The 16,851-nt window shown below is 44.5% G+C and overlaps 1 protein-coding gene across 1 annotated transcript in view; it reads left to right on the plus strand.

Annotated features, from left to right (window-relative positions):
- Nucleotides 1–3,764, plus strand: part of APOB (apolipoprotein B) — a 38,516-nt gene extending 34,752 nt beyond the window's left edge. The window contains exons 27-29 of the mRNA XM_043604452.1: nt 283–397; nt 499–682; nt 1,836–3,764. Of these exons, the coding sequence (XP_043460387.1) occupies nt 283–397; nt 499–682; nt 1,836–3,464 (1,928 nt within the window). The 3' untranslated portion in view covers nt 3,465–3,764. The remainder of the gene's footprint in view (nt 1–282; nt 398–498; nt 683–1,835) is intronic.
- The last annotated feature ends 13,087 nt before the right edge of the window (nt 3,765–16,851 follow it).

Here is a 16,851-nt window from a genome sequence, read left to right on the forward strand (position 1 = left end):
AAAATTTTAAAAAGAGAGAAAGATACATACCCCACACGTAAAAACCACCCTGTAGAAAACCTACTGGCATTCAAGGGGAATAGATTCAAAGAAAGTATATTTTTTTCTATGATGATTTTTTAGGACCAATAATATCTCCTTCTATTTTTTTCTTAAATGTGGGCTGCATGTTTCAAATATGTAAAGCATATAGTTAAGATAGAATTCTCCTGGCTTTTACAATGAAAATACTTATGTCCTGCGGTTACTAATCTAACGAAATATAACATCTCTCCTCTACAGTTGTGGGAACACACAAAATTGAAGATGGCGTGTTATTCTATAGGACAAAGGGAACATTCGCACACCATGACATCAGTGTGGAATATAAAGAAGATAACAAATATCGAGGACTTTGGTATGGAACTTTTGTGGAAATCTCATGCCTTTTCAAATCATTCTGATTTTTTCCATGTCCATACCCCTTTCATGATGGCGCATCTGCTTTTCTCCTTTCAGGGACTGGAAAGAAGACATTCGTCTCGACATCACCAGCCCAGCATTCACTGATGTCCATCTGCACTACCAACTAAATAAGAATAGCCTCTCCTCCTCAGTGTCCTCCCCAGCCATAGGCACTGTGGCCTTGGACTTGGAAGGCAATAACAATACCTTAAAATGGAACTTGTACTACCGCCCTCAGGTGAGTCCCATCTAATGGATTACTCACCCCAAGAGTGAGTAGAGAATTTGGGCAGATCAGAAAGCCTCTCCAGGCTTTCCCAAAGTAGATGAAACCAAGCAATGAGCAGGTTCAACTTTTTCTCTGAGAAACTATTCTCCAGAATGTATTACAATGATTTTATTGATTATAATTAGATGCACACACAATCCTATTTCCACAATTATTTTATTAGTTTTTGGCAAATTTATAAAGATGAGGTTATGGAGCTCTGTCAGTTAAGCATCCAACTTTGGCTTAAGTCACGATCTTGTGGTTAGTGAGTTTGAGTCTCACATCAGGCTCTGTGCTGACAGCAGGCCTGAAGCCTACTTCAGATTCTGTGTCTCCCTCTCTCTGCCCCTCTCCTGCTCGCATTGTGTGTGTGTCTCTCTCTCTCAAAAATAAATAAACATTAAATTAAAAAAAAAAAAGAAAGATGAGGTTATGTCTCATCACCTAAATCATGAGCAAAGTCTGCCATGTGCTGAATACATTTTTCAAATAGTGGTTTCCAAAGTATTTGAGGCTTCAGAATTCTTCCCCACAATAGAAGTGTTAGTTGAGATATGCCAAATTTCTCTGATATACTCTACAAGCTCTGCTGGGCCAAATCAAAGATGCTATTAGTAAAGAAGAAGCAATCAGGTTCTACTGCTAAAGTTTGTCATAAGTTTGGAGAATGAATGGCTCCTGATACTGGTATTCTAGGGCTCTGCTAGATGAGCTCTGGGATTTTTCCTTTTTTCTACTTCTCCTGTCTCTTTCTCCACTTTTTCCTCCTCTTCCCCCTTCCCCTCCTCCTCCTTTCCCTTTTCCTCCTTTTCCTCCCCTCCCTCCTCCTCCTTTTATAATCTTGAGTTCTAAGAAAGCCTTAATGTTAAGTGTTACTATGTAAATGCCATTCATAATTTTATTCTTTTTGAGGCATATGATAAAGAGGAATTAACAGCAGTGAACTTGTTTAACCATAAGACAAACACATGAACTGACATATTAAAGATAAACCCCCTTCAGAATATGAAAGATCCTCTGATCTTTACTTTTAACTGCTAATGAAGTTTCACTATAGTATATTATGTAATCAGGATAATTGAAAACATCTTCTTATCATCCTTTTTTTTTCTGGTTTTAGTCCTCTCTGGATAAAAAACTCAACATATTCAAAACTGAGTGGAGGTACCAGGAATCTGATGATAAAAGTCAGATCAAAGTCAGCTGGGAAGAAGAAGCAGTGTCTGAACTACTAAGCTCTCTCAAAGACAATGTGCCCAAGGCCACCGGGGTCCTTTATGACTATGCCAACAAGTATCACCATGAGTACACAGGACTCAATCTGAGAGATGCTTCTTTAAAATTGAGAAGAAGTCTGCAGAACAGTGCTGAGTGGGCCTATCAAAGCACCATAAGGCAGACTGATGAGGTGGATATGGGGCTCCAGAGGGTAGCCAGGGCCACCACTAGAACCTACCAGCAGTGGAAGGACAAGGCCCAGGATCTGTACCGTGAACTGTTGGCTCAGGAGGGCCAAGCTGATTTCCAGGGACTCCAGAATAAGGTGTTTGACAGATTAATGGGAGTTACTCAGGAATACAAAGACATAGTCAGTCATCAGGTTGACTCATTGATTGACTTCCTAAAGTTCACCAGATTCCAGCTCCCAGGAAAAGCCGGGACATACTCTAGAGATGAACTCTTCACTATGGTCATGAGGGAAGTAGGGCAGGTGCTGTCACAGGTATATTCAAAAATCCATAGTGGGTTAGAAATACTGTTTTCCTATTTCCAAGACCTGATGGAGAAATCTGAGCTAATCAAGGATGTAGAGATTAAATTTCCTTTTAATTCAGAGAGCTATAAACTAAGAGATGTTGTCTTGGAGTTTGGGAACCTGTTGAAATCTTTATCACAAAAGATCCAGGATGCACTTAATAACCTTCAGTCTATCAAGACTACAGAGATGCTAAGTCATCTTCAGAGATATTTAGAAAGAGCTTTCCAAGAGATAGAAGAAGAAATTCAACGCTTAAAGGGAAAGAAATTTACTTATCTCATTAATGATATTCAACACGTGATCAATAGAATCTTCAAAAAATATATTCCAACTGCTTTTACATTCCTGAAAATTAACTTTGACAAGTTTAATGAACTTGTCCAAAACCAACTCCAGGAAGCTTCTCAACAGTTACAACAGCTCCATCAGCTCATAAAGGATCTTCACAAAGAATATGTTGATCCAACTGTGGTCAGCTGGACATCAAGGTATTATGAACTTGAAGAAAAGATCATCAGCTTGATCAAGAACCTAGTGGATGTCCTTATGGACTTCCATTCCAAATACACTATCAGTACTGCTGGTTTGATTTCCCAACTCTCAAATCAAGTTGAGCAGTTTGTGCAGAAAGATATCCAGGAATACCTTAGCATCCTTACTGATGCAGATGGAAAAGGGAAAGAGAAGATTGCAGAGCTTTCTACCAGTGCTCAGGAAATAATTAAAAGCCAGGCCACTGCAATGAAGGAAATCATTTCTGATTACCACCAGCAGTTCAGATATAAACTACAGGATTTTTCAGACCAACTCTCTGATTACTATGAAAAATTCATTACTGAGTCCAAAAGATTGATTGACCTGTCCACTCAAACATACCACATGTTTCTGAGATATATCACTGAATTACTGAAAGAGCTACAATCGGCCACAGTCAATAACATGATCCCCTCCATAAAGGTTTCTCCAGGAGAATTTACTATCACCTTTTAATTTCTTATGCAATTCTCATTTATTCTTCCATTCCTATTAAACTTTAATATAGTAGGGGGAAAACTCAAACTGTATGTATTAATATAACTATACAGTGAGCCAGCCTCGTGGCAAGCAGCTGACTATAAGCAGGAGCACACATGAACTGGGTCTGCACTGAAGCTGGCGTCAGATCGCTAAAGGTCTCTGAACTCTGGGAAATAACTTTTTTTTGCAAGTTAAAGAAAATCAGTATCTGAGTTGTTTTACTAAACTTGGGGGAGGGAAAACAAATAAATGAATTCTTTATTGTGTATCATAGCACTCAATTTGGCTCAATCATATTGAAAGATAGCAAATGTCTGGCATTCCAAAACCTGTCAAAGAATACATACTGAGTTTAGAGTAATAGAATAAAAGGGGAAGGGAGAATTTGAGGAGAGAAATATTTTGCCACCTAAAAAATAAAAAGGTAACTGATATCAGGAATTGTATTTGCCAACTGAAAAGGAAAAACTATTTGCAAAAGCTTTCACATAATTTGATCCCAAGAAGCATCTCATTTGTCTTCATGTGCCGCACAGTCTTCCTCACCCACAGTCTGCTCTTTCCAGGCAAGGCTCTCTGCTAGGCTGAGATCAACCAACAGGCTTTTTATTTCACTTAGCCTGCCAGAAATTGAGAAAGGATGACTAGGAAGTCCTGGCCCCCAGGGCTTCATGATAATAGGGACCTCAGATGTCTCCCTGCAGCTTAGCCAGGATCCATTCAAGGCACAGAAAGTAAGTGTGGAAAAGGAGGCATGGGGATATGTACTCCTAACATTTCTGGGATCAAGCATACATTTATGTTCTTGAATTTCCTCATTTCTCCACATTTAATATCTAACAATCCAAAGTATAATCAAAACCCAAGGATTTCTCCTGCCACATCCACTTATCTCAAGCTCTATTTTTAAACACTGGCAACCCCCAGGCAGAGCATCCAAGCTGAGATCTATTAAGGGAAAGCTACAAAGAACCTATGTATCACTAATATCTTTGGGAATATCTAATATCTACCATCACTAATATCTTTGGGATACCTTTCAACAGTGTTGAATAACAAAAGAAGGGTGTGACCTTTGGGGAGTAGGAAATGGGAGATTACTAGCCCCTCCAAGTCCTATATGAGGTTTGTTTGGAAAAGACCCTCTACATCCAAAAACGCCTTCAACCTCCACCATATTTCATAAAGCTTTCACATTCCCTTCATGAAGGTCACTGTTAAAATACACAAGCATTACCTGTAAAAGAAAAACACATTCGCGTATTTCTGTCTTAACAGGATTCTTTGGAACTGAGGAGCCAGAAAGAGTCCTAAGGAGGTAGAATATATGGTAGTGATGAATCTTGTACTCAGGGAAAGTCCGTTGGATAGTCAATCAATGGATGGCATTGATTCAATGGATGTCCATCTGATGGGTGGACAGGTGGATGGATGGATGGATGGATGGATGGATGGATGGACAGATAGTTGAGAGAATTGATGAGTGGGTAAATGAAGGCTCAGTTCCAAATGTGATAGCAGGAGGAAAATTAGGCCCAGGTCCCAGGGCATCACATGAGTGGTCCTAGGCATAGTCCTAGGAGAGTTTCCCTGATGAGCAAGAATGTACTAAGAGTTCAAACTGAAAGGTGGTCTTGACTTACGGCTTAAATTGGAGGGGAAGAAGGAATCCAAGGTATCTGGTATTCATGTAACAATATCTGTATCTAGGGCATGAGAGAAAGAAAAAACACAAATTCAAAATGAGCATGTAATCGCACAATGTGACCTATTCAGTTCCCTGACTGGTATCCCTTTATGAGGTACTCCTGGGTGGCTTAGAATATCTTCATTATGCCATCCATAAAGGTGGAATAAGAGATACTTGGGAGGGCTTGGACTTTGCTTGGTTTCTTCTTTGGTCTTCTACTACAAATCAGGATACACCTCTGTGTTCAATTACTGGCTACCTTCCTTATTTGCTTATAGCTTTGTACAACTTATTTCCCCTCTGTGAGCCTATTTTCTTAACTACAAAGTAAGGCTAGTATTTATCCTACCTGTCTTTGAAAGGCTATTCATAAAAGTCAGTTGAAATAATAGATATGAAAGACCTTTGCAACCTTTAATGTTGTACAGATAAGAAGTGCCATGATTATTAGGTGATAATGTAAATGCGTTTATGGCAAGGAGATAAAATAGAGGGAAGGAGACCTATCCGGTTCAATAAACATTCATTAAATGCTTCTATACGCTAAGCACAAAGGATCTAGAGAAGAGATAAAGGTCATTAAGATGCAGTTCCTAGATATCTGTCCATTTATCAATCATAGGTGGAATGTGTTCTCTCCTGATGTGTATAAACAAAGCAACTACGAGGGTCTATAATAAGAAAGAATGAGAATCAAGAAGTTTTCATGGAGAATGTTGGAATGAATCTTGAAGATACATTGACAAGTGATAAGGGAGAGAGGGTATTCTACATGAATAAAAACATGAGGAAAAAAAGAATAGGTGGGTGTGTTTGAGAGACACTGGATCATCTAGTGGCCAGAGCACAGGAAAAGTAAGGGGAGGCGGGATTGGAAAGGCAAGATTGGCAGTATTGCAGAGAGCTCAAAAGCCAGAGTTAAAGGTGGTAACTTCTTTGCTGGACAAGGGCATCCAATGAGGGTTTTGGAGCAGGAAGGGTGATAGGAGTTGTGATTTAAGAAAACTGATAGGATAATTCATGCAAGATAAATTGTAATGGGATGAACACGGATATGAAGCTGTGCCAGGGTCCAAATGAAAGATGCTGAGTGCCTTAGTTACCCAAGTCATAGTTTCTAGGAATGGTGAGAAAGGATAGAATATGAGAAGCATCATGAAGTCCTAATTGATAGAACCAAGGGGCTCATTGTTTAGAAAAGAAGGGATGGGTTCAAAAGCTATAAGAAAGGGAGCTGCCTTGGCAAATCTCTGGAACCAAGAGGGTACCAAGGGGTACAGGGGACACCAGAAGAAGAAGGAAGAAGGAAGAGTAAAGCACACTTGAGAGTTGTGAGATTTTGAAACTGCGTGATCTGTAGGAGCCATGGGGCATCAATAGAAACAGGAGGAATGTGTTGGGGGCAGATTATTGGTGTAAGGCATGGACTCATAGACTATCACAGCTGGAAAGCAACTGTGGTAACTTTCAAGTTGCAGTGGTGTGCCTAAGCAGAAATAACTAGCAGGATATTAAGCTGCAGATGTGGGCAAGAGAGACAATATTCAAAGGAATAGCAACAAAGGAGAATTTTAACTGAATGTTGTATTAATTTTATGACCTTATAGGTATCTTTAGAAACTTAACAAGAAAACAGAGTTTGTTTTTCTCATGCAATTAATTAGGTATTATCTTGAGACTGAACCAACATATACATCTAACTTTTTTCTGAAGAAGTAATTTAAATTTACTGTGAGAAGAAAAAAAGAATGAAATATTTTTTATGAAATATAATCTTTTGTCAAATTGGTTTCCATAAAACACCCAGTGCTCATCCCAACAGGTGCTCTCCTCAATGCCCATCACCCACTTTCCCCTCTGCCCCACCCCATCAACCCTCAGTTTGTTCTCAGTATTTAAGAGTCTCTTATAGTTTGCCCCTCTCCTTCTCTGTAACTTTTTTCCCCTTCCCCTCCCCCATGGTCTTCTGTTAAGTTTCTCAGGATCCACATACGAGTGAAAACATATGGTATCTGTCTTTCTCTGCCTGACTTATTTCACTTAGCATAATACCCTCCAGTTCCATCCACGTTACTGCAAATGGCCAGATTTCATTCTTCTCATTGCCAAGTAGTATTCCATTGTATATAATAAACTACATCTTCTTTATCCATTCATCAGTTGGTGGGCATTTAGGCACATGTACCCCAATGTTTATAAAAATGCTTTCAACAATAGCCAAATTATGAAAGAATGAAATATTTTACTGCATTTTTTTAATTGTGGTGAAATATATGTAACATGAAAGTTGCCATTTTAACCATTTTTAAGTGTACACTCAGTAGCATTAATTACATTCACAATGTTGCACAGCTATCACTATTTCCAAAACTTTTTCATCATCCCAAATAGAAACTCTGTATTTACGGAGTAATAATCTTTTAAAAACATACTATGAAGATGCCTGGGTGGCTCAGTTGGTAAAGCATCCAACTCTTGATTTGAGCTCAGGTCATGATCTCACACTCCTGAAACTGATCCTTGGGTCAAGCTCCACACTAGATGTGGAGTGTGCTTAAGATTTTCTCTCTCTCCCTCTGCCTCTGCCCCTCCCCACTTCGAGCACACATGAGAGCATTCTTTCTCCTTCTCTCAAAAAACAAACAAAAATGCTATCAGATGATGTGGAAAATCCTACTATAAACACAGATATTCTTTCTGTAAAACCAACCTTTCAAACCAAAGGAGAAATGAAATAATGGAGCCCAGCCTGAGGCCCTGGAACTTTGGAAGCATGATCAAGCTGTGTGCTTTAGTTTGACTCCCAGTATCTGCTTGGAGTAGTCATGTTGTCCCCACAATATTGTAATTAATGGGTTAACTGGGAGTGGGCCCCACCAGATGCATTTAAAGCTAACTCCATTTTTTTTTTGCTTTTCACTTGAAGGCTGGTTAGTTGAAGAGCCCAATGGCCCTTTATTGGTGAGCTGAGCAAAGCCCCCTTCACTTCTTATTCTAGGTCCCCTTCCTGGCCCTAATTGATGACTTAGTCCCCATGAAGTCAGAGAAGGGACGAAGCTGGCCCTCAGATAGAGCCTGCAATATGGGAACCAGAGTGGACAAACAGATGTTCCCTCTAAAAATGTCTAATAACCAGAGATAAACGTGCAGAAACAGACCCTACCTCTTAGCTCATCTCTCTGTCTTGCTGTTTCACATTAAGAGGTCGGCTACAACTCCCTTCATAGCACTCCATTTGTTGGTGGGTTGGTTGGGGGGTCACCAGCAAAAAAACATTCCAATTCCTCATAAAAGTTGGTAGGGTAGATACACATGTTTCTGTGAGGAGAGGGCCCTGCCCTTCTCCTCCTATACAAACTGGCTCATACCTTCTTTAGGTCTGAGCAGTGCTTCAGGTCAGTGATACCAGGGACACTAACGCACTAAGATCTGACCTTTGCATCAATTTTACACCCTCAACTAGCACCACTGAGGCCCAGTTTCAGGTGAGAGGAACAACTCAGGCCTTGGAGGTGGCCTGGTCCATGACCTGTAGACTCATGTCCTCACCCTTGTTTTTAAGCTATGGCTAGGGCTGTGGCTATGCAGCATGCACTAAGCTGCACTAAGAAGAGGTATTTAGAGTTTAGACTCTAAACTAGAGAGTAGCCTAAGGGAAGGGTAATCAGCAAACCACCCAACTTCACCAACTCCCCCTGGCTCCCCAAGTGAACTCCACTGCCTCTCTGCTTTTCCATCAAGTGGGATCCACTCAGGCTGACATGTATGTCCCTCTAGAGCAGTGGGGAGGCCAGAACAGCTCCAGGAGCCATTTATAGTGGGGCTGTGCTGGTTGGCTGGGCCCTGTGGTCATTAGAACATTCTGGAATTACATGATGTACTAGATGATCATAGAAACAACAGCAAGAATAGGGTAAAGTGTTGCCTATAGCTCTACTCAGCTGAATCAGGGAATCCTGGGGCAGCCTGTATTTCCCTCTTTTCACACAAAGCCTAAGCACTGGAGCCAAATTCAGGCTTTACCATTCATGAGTTCTGTAACCTCAAGAAAGTCACTTCGTTTTTCTAGTTTCACCTTTATTTTTTTTTTCAACGTTTATTTATTTTGGGGACAGAGAGAGACAGAGCATGAACGGGGGAGGGGCAGAGAGAGAGGGAGACACAGAATCGGAAACAGGCTCCAGGCTCCGAGCCATCAGCCCAGAGCCTGACACGGGGCTCGAACTCACGGACCGCGAGATCGTGACCTGGCTGAAGTTGGACGCTTAACCGACTGCGCCACCCAGGCGCCCCTAGTTTCACCTTTAAAATGGAAGAACAGGTTGAGCTATTCAGAGCAGTAGTAGAAAGTGGTTTCCTCTCATTCAGAGGGATGTAATGGAGATTAAATGAGATAATGTATATCAAGTGCCTGGCACACAGAGAGTGGATAAATTAATAGTGTCCTATTGGCAGAAGTAAAAATGAATGATGTGTAGTTATAATTATACACAACTATTTAAAAGGATTTTGCAGATACAATATGGAATGAAAGGTAAGTCTCAGGAGATTAAACACAGCACAATACCCCTTTAATAAAGTTAAAATCAACTAAAACCACATAATTTGTTCTCTAGGATTATAGTTTTAAAGAAAGTGAATAATAGGGGCACCTGAGTGACTCAGTCAGTTAAGCCAGTTAAGTCAGTTTTGACTCTTGATTTCAGCTCAGGTCATGATCTCACAGTTTGTGGGATCGAGCCCCGCACTTGGACTCTGTGATGACAGCATGAAGCCTGCTTGGGATCCTCTCTCTCCCTCTCTCACTGACCCTATCCTTCTCATTCATGCACTCTCTTTCTCTCTCTCTCAAAATAAATAAACATTAAAAAAAGAAAGTGAACAATAAACTCAAATTCAGGATAGGTTATACCTGGTGGAGAGGGGCAGGGGAAAGGAAACATATATTAGAGTCCTCCAGGAAAAATGGAAGCAACAGGATATGAGAAATTTACTATGGGAACATAGTAAATGGAGAACAAGCAGTCCCAGGATCTGTCATCTGCAAGCTGGAAAACCAGGGAAGCTGGTGATGGCCAAGTGTGAAGGCCTGAAGATCCAGGGACTGGATTCTCATCTCCTTGTATTGCTGTTTCTTTTATGCATACTGGGAAAATCCTTCAGGGCCCAGTAAACAATGTCTCTTAGCCTTCAAAGGCTGTTCCAATCATCTCTAAAGCACACCCGGGCCATGTACTTGCATTGGTTTCTTATTTCTTGCTGCCCCATGTTGTTGCCCCAGACCAAACCCTGAAATCAACCAGACCATTTGCAATGGGCTTCCGCTAAGGCCTTGTCAGTTTTCGTTTAAGTTATACTTTACTGGCTGGGGAGATGGGCCCAGCCCTTCTTGGGGGTCCACCGAGTGTGCTGAAGCAATCATTCCCTTCTATGAAGTCCTGTGAAATAACTCACTCAGCACTGGCATGCACTGTTTGTAGACTGACTAACCATCTCGCTGAAGTGACAATGAAGGCTTTTCTGTGAGAAATAAGGGAGATGATTCATTTTCAGAAATATCAAATAAAAGCTGTTCTGTCTAACTAACAATAGGTTTACAACCTATTGGAAATAGGTACGAACCCTCCCCATTCCCCACAATGGAGTCCCAAACCCTTAGACATTTCTCTTCCTGGTTCTTCCCCTCTCCCTTCCGAGGGCTGGTTTTTCTTGGGCTTTGCAATGAGCATGCGCCAAACAACAAAGGGAGGAGGGACTGAAAGTCTCTGTGTTGCCTCAGGGAATGTACTTCTGTTCCAGTCAGACCACTTTTTTTGCCTTACATGGGCATAGGGGACCTCTGGGTAAGGCTGTAACCTCTGTAGTACTCAGCCAATAAGGAACCAGGGGCGGGACTTGCATGCTAGGAGATAGGCTGCCTGATGAAACTGCCCCAGGTGTGCCTGTCTGACACCCACTCTTGCAAGAATGTTGATTAAAGCCTCCTTTCAGTGTGTTATGAGTCTCTGGGTCCCTCCTTTGATAGGGTTGATTGGGCTTATTTCTAACATTTTCCTCTCACAAAAGCGTTTGGATGGTGGGAGGAAGGAGTTAGAATCCATGAGTCCTTCAAAGAGAGACTATCCATGTCCTCCAAGGAGGCTGAGCTGCCGGTGGCTGCTCAGGGTGGTGGTGAGGCAAAACTGCCCCGTTGTTTCCTCTACAACTGCTCCCAGCCCTGGAACTGCCCCTGTCCCCCCAAGAACTGGCCTCCTGCCTCCTGACCACCCCTCCATGTCCTGGGAAGCCCCAGTGGAAATCTAGTCTCCCAGTTCTCCATCCAGCCAGTGGGGCAGTTGGCGGTTTCTGGGGAGACCTCTACTCAGAAGTTCCTGCATGGTTGTCAGGGGGGCTGGCTCCTGCTCCATCTCTGTTGCTGACCTAACTGCCTCTGTGAACTGGAGGCACTGCCCTTAGGGTCCTCCCCATACTGACAAACTGTGGCCTGAATATGACCACAGTGTGTCCTATTTTAAGCAAATCCTATATACACAGAATGCAAGCCTAAAACTTACTCTGCAACCAAGTGTTGGCAGCCTGGATGTGCCCAACTTACCCAGCCTTCAAGATCTTCCTCTTTAACATCTGAATAAACCAGTTGGGCCCCATTTCACATGCTTTCCTAAGGTTCCTTAACACATGGCTGTCCTGTGAGCCATGTGCTTCTGTCTAGGTCTCTCACTCTCTCTGTCCACCCCTTTAACTTTCCCCAAGTCCTCAAACCCTGTCTATCCTACCTAGCAGAGGAAGACTCTTGTCACTGTGGAAAGAGAAATAATTCAACTCTTCTGTGGTTATATCTAGGAAGGGGGTGGGGTGTCATGTTTTATAACCAACAGGCCCATTGACCTATTTTCACTTAAGAAAAAAACAAGCAGTTTTCTTACTAGGAAACATTTTTCCTTCCTTTTAGGCCAGCAGGTTCCAAGTGCATGCAGCCAGCTATAAAATAATTTTTTTCACTCTTCACAAATAAAACAAGGCAATGACTCATCCTAGCATGTTTTTTAAAGAATCTTCTTATCAAAAACTCTGCACACAATTTTCCTGGGACAAAGTGGATTGGTAAATGCAGGCCCCCATGTACTTGCTTCCTCCTAAGAGGTCACGATGAGAACCCTGCTCAGGGGAAATTAGTAAAGTCTTTGGTTTCACTGTAAGAGTTGGGTCCTGGGGATTCAAGTTCCTGGTAGAACATTCTCTGCCTATTCCTTTTCTGTGCCTAAAGAAAGAAAACAGATGGGAGATGGTAGAGGATAGAATTTGCAGGCAATTTTCTGCTGCAAAAAAAAAAAAAAAAAAGTCACCTAGGTTGTAAGCTGATTTCTGAGCCAGTCACAGCCTTGCCTCAGTTTACATACACATTTACTGGCTTAAATAAGATTTGGGTATTCACTTTGATAAATCAAAGTGTATTTGAAATTTACAATATATGAGAACCTGGTGGGTAATGCTCTTGGAAAGCAGTTTCCTCTTCTCCAGTGAACCATTGTACCTAAAATGAATCTTCATTGCCAATTTCACGTTTTTTATGGAGTGTGCTTCACCCATAGTCATGTTGGTACCAAGCCAAGTCCTACTGAGGCTACTGGAAGCCTGTATGTAGTAAACCCACCTTGTAGCAAGAAGGATTTGGTTCAATTGTTACAGAAATACTTCCAGTCCGGGAAATAACCAATCAAGGTCAATCAAGCAAGTTGCTTGGTATGCATGCATTGAGCATTTTCCTCACAGAGGCCAAGACTGACAGAGGAGCAGGAGATGCTTACTGTCACCTCATCATCACGGACACATACATGAGAGCAAGTTTTCCTTGGAGAGTCAGTCACTGACTCAGGCTCCACCCTCGCCTCCAGCGAAGGCTCTTCCCGCTCCCTTGACTATGCATCATGCTTTGCCACCTGCCTCCGGCGGTTCCTACTCCTTGCCCTGTGCCTGAAACACCCTCCCTGACCCTCTGTGGAAATAGTCAAGATTATCTCAAGGAAGCCTTCTAAGACCAGACAGCTCTGGCCTTGATCACCTGTCTGCCCACAACGGAGGCCCACTCCACCTGACACGGGCTGGGATGCCACCACACTTCAAGCAGCCCCAGCCTGGGTCACTCTGGTCTGCAGGCCCTCTCCTCAGAGTGGGGATGAGGTTCCTCTGTCCACTTTGGGGACAGATTTTGGTTGTGCTCCCCCAAGGGAAGCCATGATGGCATTCCCCAGTCCTGGATGTGGCCCTGCTTCTAGCCAGGCAGCAATTCCATTGTGGTAGAAAGGGCAAGTCACATCAAAAGGAGCCTGGACCTTGAGAATCATGAGGACCAGGTTCTCATTCCAGCTGTGACCCAAGGCTAAGAAGTCACATAACCTCCAAGACTCCCGTTCTTCATCTTATAAAAATATCCCTCTCACAGAAGCACAGGAGCATCTGGTGAGGGCTGACAGCACTGCACACTCAGGCTTGCACACTGCCTGGCACGTGACAGATGCTCAGTGAAGGTACGTCAAATGGAAGAAGGATCCTCAGGAGTCCATACTTTCCCAGATCAGTGACCCTTCCCCTTGTGGGCTCTGACTTCAGGAACGAGCCTGGCTCACATGCTGGTCCAGCTCAGGCCAACTCCCTGCACTATCTTGATTCTTGCAGAAACTTTCTCTTGTCGGACAGAACACACGCTTCCTGTCAGCTTTTATTTCTGTGAGGGCTTGCTGACGAGAAGGGCATTCTGTTCTTGGAATTTCTTGTTAAAATATTTCATTTAATTAAGTTTTTACAACCAGCTCTGCTTTGTGTCTGTCAGAAGGTAGGGGCCAGGGCGGCCCTCTCCTCAGCTCTCTGGGAGGCCAGGTCACAGAGACTCTGGGGAGAGCCGAGCCCAGGCCTGGGGGCTGTGTCCCTAGGTCTCCAGGCATTCCTATGCAGCTACAGGAGCTGGGATCATCAAAGGGTACATCTGCATAGCAGGCCCCACCGGAGACCTAAGTGGAAATCTCTCTCAGCCCAAGAACTGCGCTGTGTCTGTACCATAAGCACAATCCAGAGAAAATGTGCTGTGGATAATCTTAGCCACCTGTTAGCATCCCCCCAAAACTCTGGTCAAGACCCACACCTTGTCCCCTTCCTTCTCAGGACCCTCCTTGGCCCATTCTTCTGGTCTGTTGAAGCCTCTTCAGGCCCTCCTCCCTTGGGAGCCCTACCCAAGTCCCTTGGTTATAACTGATTTTCTCCTCCAGCCACACACTGCATGGAGATGGTATCTCCCAGGCCAACCTGGTGATTCACCCACCTTGGTCCCCTACCATTGCATACGCCCAGGCCACAGTCAGAGCACCCCTCCTTCCTCCCCAGGCCCCAGCTGGGGACCTTGCTGTGGAGGCCTCAGGAGGTGAACTCAGCTGAGCATGTCCTTCCTTCTCTCCACAGAGCCCAGCTGCCACCAGACAGGAATTTGTGGTCAGGGATGTGGCAGAAGATGCTGTTCTCCTTCACTGGTGTTTTGAAAGGTTACAGACCATGTGCACCTAACAGGCAGAACATGAGGTCACTTAGAACAGAGGGAGAGAAGGGGACCCAGGGGGGCTGGTGGGTTTGTACGGAGTATTCTCAGCAGGGATGTGGCTGCACCCAACATTCGGCATGGAGCCTTGGTAAATCTTTTTTACAAGAGATAAACCAGTGCTTCCCCATTAGTCAGTCTCCAGTATTCCACGGCAGAACTCCCCACACCCTCTATGTCCCCCTAACCACCCCCACCCCTGCCAGTGCTACTGGAAAGCTACTGCTCCCAGCCCTGGTCCTAGCCTACGACCGACCCATGACCCATGCCGTGGGGGCATGGGAGGTGGGCTGCTTCTGGGCCCTTCCCAGCCAACTGCCAGGCTAAGGCTGTGCCCTGGCCTGTCACAGGGTGGCACTGGAGGTCGAGGTTCTGCCTCCATGGGCTCCTTCCCCCTAGCCGTCCATCTCCTGACCTGGCCCATACCTGGCCTAAGGAAACCACTGTGGCCCCTCGATAATTCCAGACTCCTTGTGGGTTGCTAAGAGCCTGGCTGCCACCTGTCAGGAATTTGCGGTCAGGGATGTGGCAGAATGCGCTGTTTTCCCACACTCATATTTTAAAAGGTTACAGACCATGTGTGCGTAACAGGCAGAACATTAGGTCACTTGTCTCACTTAGAACAATAATCCGTTTTGCTAGGGGTCAGGTTGACACAAAGAATCTGTCCAGACCAGGTCTCTGGATGGGACTTAGCCCTCCCCTCAAACTAATGAAATTTTCAACTCGTGGGTACTTGAGTTAATAAAGTGTGCCACACATCTGCTCCGGCCACTGGTAGAAGAAAGCCCTGGGGTTCAATTTTGAGATCACTGACATAATGTTTGAGTGGCCTCCCGCCGGCACCCGGTGGGACACCAAATTAAGGAAAGCCGCACAATGAATGTGTGAGAAAAAACATTAGTGTATAAACACAGAGGCCAAGGCTCCCCAAGGGGAGGGTGAGCGAGGGGAGGCCTTGGAATTACAGAGAGAGGGTCAGTGGGGGCTACCGCTGGGATTTCACGCCAATGGCCCGCAGGTAATGAGTTATTTTAAAGGAAATTGGCACCAACATGATCTTAGGTCAAAAAGATGAAAAAAAGTAAAAAGAGCAATATTTTCTATGGCTGTTGAATTAAGTGCTGAAGTATAATGTGAGCGATTCTAAACAAAATAAAAACCTGGAGGTGAGAATATAAAACAGCCCCAGGAGAGGTTACGATTCAGGCCCAGGGACCCCTGAGAATCTAGCCACTCCCGCCCCCTGTCACCGCCCTGGCTGGGGCAGGACCGTCAGGTTGGATTCAGGCCTGCTCTCAGCCAGAGAGAAGGGAATCCATCGCCCACTGGGACAGGAATGCCTCACTGGCTTTTCCAGCTGCCCACAGACAGAAAATCAAACTGAAAATCCCTTAGGATATGTGCTTCCTGATGGTGCCCCTCCCCCAGGACTCACAGACTCTGAAGAGGAAGAGGACAGAGGGCACCCCGAATTTTCTGTGGTCTTTCCTTAGGGAGAAGGGAGAGGCCTTCTTATTTTCATGGCCTAGCTCCCAGGAAATGCCATGTGCTTGCTCTGAGGTCAATGCAGGTCAGCGCTGAGACTTCCTGCTGACACTTCCCTGCATCTCCCCCATCCCACGTGGTGGGAGGGGGTGGGCGGGAGGGGGGCTGAGGGCTCCCTAAGGCCTAGGCTGCAGGTGGGGTCCTGAAGGATGATGCAGCGTCATCAGGGGTCAGTGTCCCCGCCTAGACACAAATCCAGAGGCTCTGCAGTCTCAGGAGAGCCTTGCCCAGGACAAGGTGAAGGCCACACTGAAGCTCTCCAGGCTTGTCCAGCCTACTGCTCCAGGTGCTCTGCCGGGCACTAAGGTCCTAGAGGGGAGCCAACTGGTTACTTGTCTTTAGCTTGCCTACCATGTGCTTTGGGGCCCTGTCCCATGGGGTACACAGAGAGGCCAGGGTGAACTGAGCACAGGAGATGAAGAAATAAATCTTCACTGGGGGGTGGTGTTCAGCCCTCCTGACACATGAGGAAAAGGGCTCAGCAAATGTGGCCCCCAGGGCTTTGCCAGCAGGACACCCTCCGCCCCCTTTCCCAG

The sequence above is a fragment of the Prionailurus bengalensis genome, chromosome A3, assembly GCF_016509475.1.
Source record: "Prionailurus bengalensis isolate Pbe53 chromosome A3, Fcat_Pben_1.1_paternal_pri, whole genome shotgun sequence".
Lineage (NCBI taxonomy): Eukaryota > Metazoa > Chordata > Mammalia > Carnivora > Felidae > Prionailurus > Prionailurus bengalensis.